The following is a 12620-nucleotide window of genomic DNA, read 5'->3' as shown; positions in this document are numbered from 1 at the left end:
GCTTGCACGTTCTCCCATGTCTTTGTGAGTTACCACTGGCTGCTACAGTTTCCTCCCAAGGTCCAAAGATGTGCAGGTTAGGTGGACTGTCCATACTAAATTGCCCCATAGTGTCCAGAGATATGCAGACTAGGTGGATTAGCTGTGGTAAATATGTAGTTACAGGGACTGCGCGGTGTAGAGGGTTTGCTCTGGGCAGGATGCTCACTGGAGGTTTGGTGCAGACTTCATCGACTGAATGGCCTCTTTCTACACTGTGGGGATGCTGTGATTCCATTACCAGACTGGATAAACAATTTAAGTGAGCTCCAAACTGTTAGTACTCTGTTGACTTATTTCTGGGGCTAGCAACTTAACCACCAAACAATGGTATGCTAAAATCAAACAGTTGAATACACTGGCCATATGGCCAAGGCAATATTTTGTAAAAATAAAAATATATACAATGCAGAAGTAGCAAGTGGTATAAATCTACATCCACCTGAAAGAAAAATGCAGGTTGGGAGTTTGACTGTAATTTCCACTGGCACTCTGATGGAATATTGGTAGAAACCTGTATTTCTGTTGACATGCAAATCATCTGAAGGAGGCTGTGAACCCTGATTGCTTGTATTATTAACATCATTGATATGCATTTCTTACATTAAAGATCATTCTTCAATGACAATTTCTTCATTAACAAAGCCAGGAAAGGAAATGATTCCTCTTATTGATTTTAGAATTATTAATAGGAGAATAGTACCCACAATTGGCTGATAACAACAAATGGTAATACATTGCATACAAGTGAATAATAGCTTGATTTTCATTTCACTTACCCTATCACAGCTCCATCTACCCTGGGTTTTTTTAATGTTTCTGATAAAAGCCATGCATTGACCAGGATAGTCACTTCGTTTTTTGTCTCATTATTAGGCTCTGATTTTCATCTTTTTGACGGTCTGCCTTTTACTGATTTTCCTCAGGAGGCCTACTCAGTAGCAAGACAGTTCAATTTGATCCCTCCAATCTGTGAGCAAGCAGAATATCATATTTTCCAGAGGGAGAAAATTGAGGTCCAACTCCCTGAGCTTTATCACAAAATTGGTGAGTATCTACACTATAGTTAGTTTAATGGTTCTGCCAGGATATAATCGATGAGATTGAAGGTGATCAGCAAGGGATTCAAGAGGTAAGGGGTAAAGGTATAGAGAGGATTTGAGGGTTATCAGATCAACCATTAACTCATTGAATGCCGAAGCAGGCTCAATGGGCTGAATGCCTTAATTCTCCTCCTACATCTTATGGTCTAATATACCAGATTCTGAACATTGAAGAGAGAGGTTTTGTTTCAACAGTGGCTGATTGAATAGGCAAGAATTTGATCCCAATATGGGATAAGAATTCAGGCAAGCAGGCAGCCACATAATTTTAAATTGCTGCTTGGCATGTTGCTTTGCCAAACCCCAAACCATTTTGTTGGAGCCATATCGAGGGCGGAAAGGTAATTTGCCATTGTAAATAAAATGCAGTTATGCCGTGAATCAGCAACAATCAACTAGAATCTGTTTCAACAAGAATCCCTTCCCTAAATGTAATGAAAATTATCATTTCCAAATTTAACTTGGAAAATTAAAACCAAAGCATCAACTGTTTCATTGGCTACTTCTTTTAAAATGCTAGGATGAAATCCATTAGGACCTTGGGACTTGCCAACTCAGTGTCATTAATTTATTGTAATTTTCTTGAGTTCCTCTCTCCCTTTCATTTCCTGATTTACAACCATTTCCCAGATGCTACCTGCATCCTCTGTAGTGAAGGCTCGTGCAAATATCTACACTCCAACTGTTTATCATTATCATGACCACAACTGGCAGCACAAACTTAGTTATTGACTTAGAAAGAAGAGAAATAATGGTGTCTGGATGATTCCACTATTAGTATGTAAATCAGCTAACTACTGGCCACAAGGAAAAAATATTTTATGAATTATGGATAGCCACAATTTGCACTGTTATGTCATTAGCTTTGTGAAAATAGTTTCTCACTCTTAACCTCTCTATAATTTTCATGATGTAGTTGCATTTTATGGTATTTGGAAAATTAAGCCTAGTAATTAATTGAGTAAGTACACTTTTCATTCATTCTTTCATTTTGTGTGCTCTGTTTGAAGAAGTGTCATTTGCTCATCATCTGCTGATGCATCACCCTAAGCCATTTAAGTGGGAGTTGTTCAGTGATGATTTGCATTGCTTTTCATAATTAGAGGGAGGGCTATTACCTAGAAAATGAAAAAAAAATTAAAATTAGAAACCCATTGCTTCAGCTGGTATATTGTTTTTGGAAATTTTAAAATTGTAAAAAATTACTATTTTTTACAATCTTTTCTTCACTTAATAATCCAATCTTTATTTAGTTATTTTTCAGTCTCCACCTGATTTGTTTTTCAATTAATCTACTCTAGTTCACTCTCTTTTTCAGTCTTTCCTCAGTCTATTTCTTAATCTTTTACTTTCAATGATTGTGAAAACATTCTATCCTGTTATTTAATTAGGTCCCAGATAGTGTGCTACTCTAATTATTGCTATTACAGGCTCTCACTTCCAGCAAATAGGTTGGCAAATTGGTTCCAAATTTAAAAATCTAGCCAATGAGGAATGCTGCACGATGCTCCAATACAAACTTATTGCATATTCAACCAGTTCGAGAAATACTTAACTGGCTCTATGATTATATCTTTACAGTGCTTGCTGTCCTGTTAATATAATTTGCATCCAGGATCTTGTAACAGTATCTTCTACTATAAGCCAAATAACTGCTATATTCTATTACCTAGTTATATAATATGAAGCTTAAACAGAAAATTTTCTAACCATTTAACTATCACAGAAAAAACACTAAGAGCTAACATGCAGCTTATATATTCTTGATTTTTTTCAAAAATATGCTCAAGTTTACTAAACAATCTGGGGAGTACATGCTAGAAGAATTTATTTCATTCAGTTTCACATTCCTTAAACAGCTATGTCAGTTCACCTCAGATTAATGGGCCATTGGAACCAAAATATGTCAGGCACCAGTTTGACTTTCACCCGCTCTTTTTGTATTTAAGGAATAGGGTTACCTCTTTCAGAGGAATGGAACAAGTAAAATTCCTAACAAACAGTCTGTAGAACTTCACCTTGATAGTTTATATATTCGCTTATTCCTAAGAATGCCTTATTACTTTGGTCTTCAGGTTTTAATTAACATTGTTTTTTTCCTCAGTGTTTAAGCAGACAACTGTTTCTGGTTTGAGGCCACATTCACAGCAGCATTATAGATACTTACCTCAACTGATGCAATTCTTTATGTATTTTCATTCATATCGAAGCAACTGCATTTTCTGTTTTGCCAATGGATTGCGTTGACTGGTGTTTTCTCATTTTTAGTTGTATTTGTTTTTGCAGGAGTTGGGGCAATGACCTGGTCTCCCCTTGCCTGTGGAATCATCAGTGGGAAGTATGATATTGGAGTACCAGACAGTTCAAGGGCTTCATTAAAGGTAAAACCAATTGGGTCCTTTGTTGAAACACAGAGTGAAGCGTTGCTTTGCTTTTCATACGTTTCTTATTATCTCTGATGCTAGTGATGTTTTAATTGAAGTTTCCAGGTAACGGTGGTGACTGTTCTTGCTATTTTTCACATTTTCACTTGATGGTATTAAGTGCTAACTTTCTTATGACAGTATGCACGCAAGTTTTTCTCTCAGATAATTAAGGAGATATTAGTGCATGTTATGGTACAGGGTTTGTGGAATGTGTAATGCAAGGTGACTTATATAAATATTTGTTTTTTGACACAAAATAATTAGTTAATGGTTCGCAGGTTCACTTAGCTGTTCACTTATTGTGCAAATCAAATTACTCCAAATCATTGGTGTTCATTGGATGAATATAATTACAGAAATGTTATGATGGCAGAAAGTACATAAAACACCTGTCACTTGAAGCCCCCAAGACAAGCAACATCTTTAAGGAACAGGGACCACTTTTTTTTTCTCAAAATCTTTTCTCTTACTACTTTTTCCATTCTTTCCTGCCATCCAGACGTCATTTCTTCAATACAGGCAACACAAATTTCAAACTGTGTGCTCTTTAAGTGTTAGTAATGTGGAGCTCAGCACTTACCACACTGTTGAACAGCTGCAGTTCTCAGCAAGTTGCTGAGATTTGTATGAGGCCAATATCACTTTAAGTCGGACTAAAACTTTTAAAGGCAGAGTACACCCTGCCTGAAGTGGGTAAAAGGAGATTTATGATTGGTGCAATAAAGCAGAGAGCACTTAAATTTCACAAACTGAGCACAGGTGCAACAGGTAAGACAAGCAGAGATGTTCTGTATCCTCACAGCTCTGAGAAAGCAATTGCAGTAATCACCATCGTAGACAATTAAGATACTGTAGCCGTGAAGAGCTAAATGCCACATGTTGTCTAATAGCATCACGAGTGGTCATTTCGGTGAACTCACTTTTAAATGGTACATTACACAACGTAACTTCTAGCTTTAAACACTCCTCAATTCAACACTCACCTACCAATAATCTGTATCGGTCATGAGTCAGACGTCATATTCATAGTTTCACTTCACCCTCACGCACTGCTGCAAGCCTCACCTCCACTTCTCTCAGTTTGTTCAGACCGCCAGCTGGTCAAACAAGCCAGCCACGTCATGAAAACAGGTTACACCTCACTCAGTAATACACCTTCCTCTATCTTGCTGGATAAGGAGGCATAAATCCACAAACAACACCAACACAGCTGCATAGCCTTTGCCTCCATGGAGGATCTGTTGTTCTCCACCACTGGTGCAGCCATGACTGAGGTCGTTATCAGAATCAGGGTTTAAACTATTGAAGATAATACTATCACCTTATATAATCCATTTTCTCATATCCCATATACGCTTCATTCTCACAAACAGTTCTGAATTGCAATCTGCACATGGCATAAACATACATTTCTCATGCTGCCTCCTAATCCTCACGTCCCTGTTCCATAGCCCTTCCTTTCTCCTTTCAGATCCCCAAAAAATCCCCAAGACATTGGTAGATGAGCATGAGGAGGAAAAGGAAGACAAAAGAAGAGACTGTCACTTGCTCTCACATTCACAGCCATCAGTTCAGATATTTATACTGCACATACAGTAGTTTGTATTTATATAATGTCTCTGATGCCACAAAATGCCTCAAGGTATTTCACAGTTCATTCAGTTAAAGGCAGTAATACAATAACTTAGTTTTCTACTCTCTAACCTTCCAGAAGTTACTCATGGAACGTTAGGCAGGGAGCTCCGAAATTTTCATCCTGTAGTATCAACAGCCAGATTAATTTTCCCACAGAAAGCCTACTCCAAACCCCAGTTCAGACTCTGAACAATTCCTAACAACTAATCATCTCCTCCACAAGGTGCCATTTATCGTTCAACATCTGCCCTCTGCTTAAGCACAAGGTCTTTTCTAGACTTACTGTAACAAATTCCCAGGTTCTGGCCTCAATAACAGCCAACTTCTACACTCTGTTTAAACATAGTGTTGTTCCCTAATAATGAAGCACCTGCAAAACCCTTTGATCAGGAACTAATCCTGCATTTAACTTCTAGGCCTGGCCTCATGAATAGACAAAAGCTTGTTTGGTCTGTGTTCTGTAATAACATAAACTGTTACCCATAGTTCAAAAATCACCTTTAGCTCACAGTTCCCAGTTCAAGCTGCAGACTAGAATAGTTATAAAAAGAATAAAATAAATACAATGAAAAATCAGCAAGCGCTTTAACAACACTCTACAGTCATCCAATACTCTTTGTAGACATTTATAATTAATCTGTTTAGCCGTGTTACATCGTGAACCAGACTTTCTAGCCCAGAGTATTACCAGTGCAACACAAAAACCCTATAAGCACTTATGATATTCAAACTGCATGACTGGTGTTGATACTTGGCATTACACCTGTTCATTAGCTTTGTACTCTTTCTTTTTAACTGTGCAACAGATTGGTTCCATTTTGTGGTCCCTTAGTCGCACTGACCTCCGATGAGGGCTGCTATGTCCACTGTGCATCTTTAATCCTTCTTCTGATTCTACCATAAACCTACTGACAGCACCAGTTCTGTTCTTCAATTGTAATTCCCTTGATGGTCTCTATCATCTCTCCAGCTATTCTAGTAATGAAAGGCAACGTTCTTCTGACTTCACCAAGAACTTCAGACTTTCAGCCTCTGTCTCTTCAGCATGAAAGCTTCTAGCACTTGAAAAGTAGTTCTCTCAGAAACCTCTATTCCTTGTGATCCTATTGCTGCTGTAATTCTTCAGCTGACAACTGCTGCATCTAGCCAGGGGGATTTATCCCAGTGGACAGAAATCTTACATAACTGACTCAAACCTGCTCAGCAACAAACACAAACTTAGAAATATTCCTGTTACACCCAATGATAATATACAGTATTCACCATTACAGTCTCTGAAGCCAACAGGAGTTTTGTTCTAAACATAAGGATGAAGAAGCACATCAGAATTAATGACAAAATGAATAATGTCATATTACCATTAAGCCAGTGAAGATTTGTTGCTGGGATGTGAAGAAATGGCATATTGCCTGTATAACGTGAGGGTTTTACAGGGAATATTTTGTGTTCAGCAGGAAAGAGGTTAAAAATAGAATTTTCTAAAATTGTATCTAATATATTGTACAACACTATATAAAATTATTATGTGTGTTCAATAGGACATTGGCATCAGAAATACTTGAGACCTCATGAATCATTAAAACACTTAAAAGATCTCTAGTTGACATTCAGGTGCATATATTGAAATAATTTGGAAAGAATATGTTAATTAAATCATCTAAATAACAATTTGCAGTTATTGCATTCTCAGGATATTTCTAGAAGTGCTTCAAGACCAATAGATTTCATTTGAAATGCAGTTACTACTGCAATTAGACAAATGTTCAAATTATTGAAAATCTTCAATTACATCATATTTACACGAAAATTGTGCTTTGTTTTTAGTGTTATCAGTGGTTAAAGGACAAAATTATCAGTGAAGAAGGAAGAAGACAGCAGGCAAAGCTAAAGGATCTCAGTCCAATTGTGGAGCGGCTGAGCTGCACATTACCCCAGTTAGCAATAGGTGAGAACAATTCTACAACATCCAGAAATAACATACTTATTACGGCTCTGACTGAAGGTGGCAAATTATAATTAGTAGTATTGAGTGAAATATGTAAGAACTTGTTTGACCCCAAAACTAAGATACTGCAGTTGACTAGTAAACCTCAGCTTGACTAATATTTAATTGATCAAAATAGCACACACTTTCTGTTAGCAATACACATATATGTGAACAGTATCAACAAAAATTGCTGCAGATCAGTCCCTCGAGCCAAATCAGGCTTCTAAGGTATCAGACTGGATTGCTGTATGCTCATGCATGCGCTGAGGCAGAGATTAATTAACCACTGCAGTCTGCATGTGGAAGGTTTTGCAATTACAAGTTTATCCATTTCTACCTGTGCAGCAGAAGCAATATGTAGCAGGTAGTGAGTTTAATATAGTCTGACAGGACTTAGCAACAAGAGAGGTGTGGAGACAACAAATGATTTGGAAGGTTGGTGGCTGGGGAAACAGATGAATGTGAAAGAGATGGCAATGAATGATAATAGGTGAAAGGGGCAAATCCATGATAATAAATGAGAGAAGAGTGAAACTTTGGATGATGGCATGGCTCAGAAATAAGTAAGAATCTTGGAATGGATGGGGAAGGGAGAGAAATCCAACATTAAATGAGTGGAAGTGGGGAAGAAAGTGTCAGACTGATCTCTTGGAGTGAGTGAGTGGAAAGAAAGTCAGACCTATTTTGTGGGGAAAAAAGGAACGCCATCTTAACTATTCTATAAAGGTGAGGATGGAAAGAGGAGAGTGCCTGTGTGTAGATAATAAGGGCTGCAGGACAGCGACTCCATGAAAGGATGAAGTATTCCTGTGAGTAGAACTCAGAGAGCATGGAGTTGCTAAGTTGTGCCATTTGGATGTGGAAAAATGCATGTTAACATAACTTGTATGAAAATCCCAATGCCATTTTTCTACTTCTGTTTTTTTTGAACTAGGAATATATTATTTGCTAATGAGTTGGAAATGTATCAATTTTAATGTTAAAATCAAAACATTTCTATGGTGGGGTAATAAAATGTGAGGCTGGATGAACACAGCAGGCCAAGCAGCATCTCAGGAGCACAAAAGCTGACGTTTCGGGCCTAGACCCTTCATCAGAGAGGGGGATGGGGAGAGGGAACTGAAATAAATAGGGAGAGAGGGGGAGGCGGACCGAAGATGGAGAGTAATGAAGATAGGTGGAGAGAGTATAGGTGGGGAGGTAGGGAGGGGATAGGTCAGTCCAGGGAAGACGGACAGGTCAAGGAGGTGGGATGAGGTTAGTAGGTAGATGGGGGTGCGGCTTCGGGTGGGAGGAAGGGATGGGTGAGCTATGGTGGCTTCATTTTGCTATGGTAGAGTCTTGGTAAGCAAGCGGTGAGAGGTTACCAAGGGATGAACAGGAATATGGATTTGGGATAACAATCAGATGAGTGGAGCAAGTCTGAGGTGCTGACTGGCTGATATATCCTGCCCCTTGTTTGCATGTACAGTCTGATGTTTAAAGTTGTATGCCTTCAATGCTGGAAAATGTGGATCATTTTCCACATCTTACAAACCTGACCTTGTCAAAGACATGTGTAGATGATCAAATTCATCAGTGTGTACAGTGTAACAAATCAGTCTTTGGCAGCCAAAGGAAAAAATGCGTTCAAGAGCAGGGATCTCAAACTTGAGACTGGTTAAATAGGAAACACTAATCCCCCACTCCTCTTTGCTTCCCAGACTTGGATGAAATCAGCTGGCAGCTGAAAGCAGTGATATAGCACTAGCAGTGCATTCGTAACATCCTCCATATCTCATAGCAGAAAGGCTGTAAATGCAACATTCTATCCCATGCCAATTTGCTCATGTCCAGGTACTAATTGTTCAAAACCAGCTGTGCTGTGTGGGGCATGTAATGCACAAGACTGAGAGTGGTCTCAAGAAATAGCTGTTCTACACAGAACACTTTCAAAAACTTCATTGGGGAAATGTAGAAGCAAAATCGACGAATTGGAGAAGAGCACATGAACCTCCAAAACTCCTTTTCTGCTTGACTATTCCATCAACACCTAGCGTGGTGCAAAATCTGCAGATCATGCACTGGGTTTATCATTCATCATAAAACCCATCAAACCAGAGTGGAAGCAACTTATGCTCCACCCAAATGGGTACCTATGAAGGCTAATATTGCAGCTTAGTTTCATTTTGCTGTCCTATACCAATACCATGACTGAAGACTCCATAGAACCCTATGCCCCAGACAACAAGGTCAAAGGACCTTGATCCCCAGTGGGACCTACCATGGTCTGTATCTCAAGATAGAAGCAGAGTATCCATTTGATTTTTTAATGACAGTCTAGTAAATGCTTTATCTCTCACATGAGTATGCTTCTTTCATAGGGTGTGAGTGTCGCTGGGCCAATATTTATTTCCCAACCCTAGCTGCCCCTTAGAAGATTAGGTAATAAATACTGGCCCAACCAGTGACACCATCATGCTATGAATGAATTAAAAGCCAAGAAGAAATGACAATGGGAATCTTCATGAGGCCTTCATCTTCTTCCATTAGTTCCTGACACAGGTTTTACTGTGTCCTGGATAACAAAGTGTGGAGCTGGATGAACACAGCAGGCCAAGCAGCATTTCAGGAGCACAAAAGCTGAGGTTTCGGGCCTAGACCCTTCATCAGAAAAGGGGGATGGGGAGAGGGTTCTGAAATAAATAAGGAGAGAGGGGGAGACAGACCGAAGATGGATAGAGGGGAGTATAGGTGGGGAGGTAGGGAGGGGATAGGTCAGTCCGGGGAGGACGGACAGGTCAAGGGAGGTGGGATGAGGTCAGTAGGGAGGAAATGCAGGTGCGGCTTGAGGTGGGAGGAGGGGATAGGTGAGAGGGAGAACAGTTTGGGGAGGCGGGGATGAGCTGGGCTGGTTTTGGGATGCAGTGGGGGAAGGGAGATTTTGAAGCTTGTGAAATCCACATTAATATCATTGGGCTGCAGGGTTCCCAAGCGGAATATGAGTTGCTGTTCCTGCAACCTTCGGGTGGCATCATTATGGCACTGCAGAAGGCCCAGGATGGACATGTTGTCCAAGGAATGGGAGGGGGAGTTAAAATGGTTCGCAACTGAGAGGTGCAGTTGTTTATTGTGAACTGAGCATAGGTGTTCTGCAAAGCGGTCCCCAAGCCTCCGCTTGGTTTCCCCAATGTAGAGGAAGCCACAACGGGTACAGCGGATGCAGTATACCACATTGGCAGATGTGCAGGTGAACATCTGCTTGATGTGGAAAGTCTTCTCGGGGCCTGGGATGTGGGTGAGGGAGGAGGTGCGGGGGCAAGTGCCAGGTATGTTGGGGTTGGAGGGGAGTGTGGAGTGTACAAGGGAGTCACGGAGAGAGTGGTCCCTCTGGAAGGCAGACAAGGGCAGAGATGGAAAAATGTCTTTGGTGGTGGGGTCGGATTGATGACAGCAAAAGTGTCGGAGGATGATGCGTTGTATCCGCTGTACCTGTTCTGGCTTCCTCCACATTGGGGAAACCAAGCGGAGGCTTGGAGACCGCTTTGCAGAACACCTCCGCTCAGTTCGCAATAAATAACTGCACCTCCTAGTCGCGAACCATTTTAACTCCCTCTCCCATTCCTCAGACAACATGTCCATCCTGGGCCTCCTGCAGTGCCAAAACGATGCCACCCGAAGGTTGCAGGAACAGCAACTCATATTCCGCTTGGGAACCCTGCAGCCCAATGATATCAAATTGGATTTCACAAGCTTCAAAATCTCCCCTCCCCCCACTGCATCCCAAAACCAGCCCAGCTCGTCCCCGCCTCCCTAACCTGTTCTTCCTCTCACCTATGCCATACTCCCACCTCAAGCCGCACCTCCATTTCCTCCCTACTGACCTCATCCCGCCCCCTTGACCTGTCCATCCTCCCTGGACTGACCTATCCGCTCCCCACCTCCCCACCTATACTCTCCTCTCCAGCTATCTTCTCCTCTATCCATCTTCGGTCCGCCTCCCCCTCTCTCCCTATTTATTTCAGAACCTTCTCCCATCCCCTTTTTCTGATGAAGGGTCTAGGCCGAAATGTCAGCTTTTGTGCTCCTGAGATGCTGCTTGGCCTGCTGTGTTCATCCAGCTCCATACTTGGTTATCTCAGATTCTCCAGCATCTGCAGTTCCTATTATCTCTGATCACTCTTTTACTGTGTCCTGACCAGGTTAGCATGTATGAAACCAAATATTATGGTTAATCTGCCACAAGGGGTTATTGGGCCAGCAAATTCAAAACACCCAAATATTAATGCCTTTGAGCTCAAAGTCACACTATTAGAAATCAGACAAATTACCCACGCCACAACCAAACTGCTAGGAACTGCACATCTGCTTAGAACTGGATAATGGGGAAACCAGCAGATTCATACTCCTGGACTCATGACAATAGTGCACACCAACCCCTCGGCTGCACAGCCTCAGTGCACGCTCTCACCTATACTGGTGAGGATCGGTATACATCCACCCCAGACATGCCCATTCCTCCACTGCAGGGGATCAGTGTATCCATACCCATAGATGGCCAGGATTAGTGCATGCCCACCCCTAAACTATCAAGAATCAGTGTACACCCACCCACAGACCACTGGGAACCAAAGCACTCTTATCCACAGATTGTCAGGATTAGCATTCTGACCAAGAACCAGTAAAAGTCTCATTCTAGACTGTCAAAGACCCTGTACATTCAACCTTAGACCAAGGGGCATCAGTGCACATAGTCTGAGACTGTCAGGGATCAGTATACATTCACAGTAGTTCTGTGGTTAGCACTGCTGCCTTACAGCGCCAGGGATCCGGGTTTGATTCCAGCCCTGGGTAACTGTCTATATAGTGTTTGCACATTCTCCCTGCATCTCCAGGCACTCAAGTTTCCTCCTACAGTTCAAAGATGTTCAGGTTAGGTGGATTTGGCATGCTTAAAAAAAAATGTTGTCCATAGTGTCCAGAAATGTGCAGGCTAGGTAGGTTAGCTATGGAAAAACCTCATGTGATGTTATGGGGGATTGGGAGGGGACTGGGTAGGATACTGTTTGGATAGTCAGTGCAGACTTGATGGGCCAAATAGCCATTTTTGCACATGGGCATTCTTCTATAATCAGTGTACATTCATTCCTAGACTGTTAAGAATCAGTGCATATGGTTCCAGTCTATTAGGAATCAGTTTGCATGTAAACCTCTAAACAGCTCAGGATCCATGTATACTCAGCCCTAAACTACCAAGGATCAATCTAGTGATGTGTACATTCTGAGAAAGATTAGTGTATCCCTACCCCTAGATTACCAGGGATCAACATATCTCTGCTTCTAGATTCCTGGGATCAGTGCATTCACACCCCTAGATTTCCAGGGACCTCTGTACACCCTCCTCTAGTCAGCCAGGAATCAACGTGTGCATGGCCCTACACTGTCAGGATC

The 12620-nt window shown here is 41.3% G+C and overlaps 1 protein-coding gene across 1 annotated transcript in view; it reads left to right on the top strand.

Annotated features, from left to right (window-relative positions):
* kcnab1a (potassium voltage-gated channel subfamily A regulatory beta subunit 1a) overlaps window positions 1-12620 on the top strand; it is a 207758-nt gene that overhangs the window by 187036 nt on the left and 8102 nt on the right. Inside the window, exons 10-12 of the mRNA XM_048542486.2 lie at window positions 966-1086; window positions 3429-3523; window positions 7028-7148. Coding sequence (XP_048398443.1) covers window positions 966-1086; window positions 3429-3523; window positions 7028-7148 — 337 coding nt within the window. The remainder of the gene's footprint in view (window positions 1-965; window positions 1087-3428; window positions 3524-7027; window positions 7149-12620) is intronic.

Source organism: Stegostoma tigrinum, chromosome 14 (assembly GCF_030684315.1).
Source record: "Stegostoma tigrinum isolate sSteTig4 chromosome 14, sSteTig4.hap1, whole genome shotgun sequence".
Lineage (NCBI taxonomy): Eukaryota > Metazoa > Chordata > Chondrichthyes > Orectolobiformes > Stegostomatidae > Stegostoma > Stegostoma tigrinum.
This window is presented reverse-complemented; position numbering and strand designations above follow the sequence as displayed.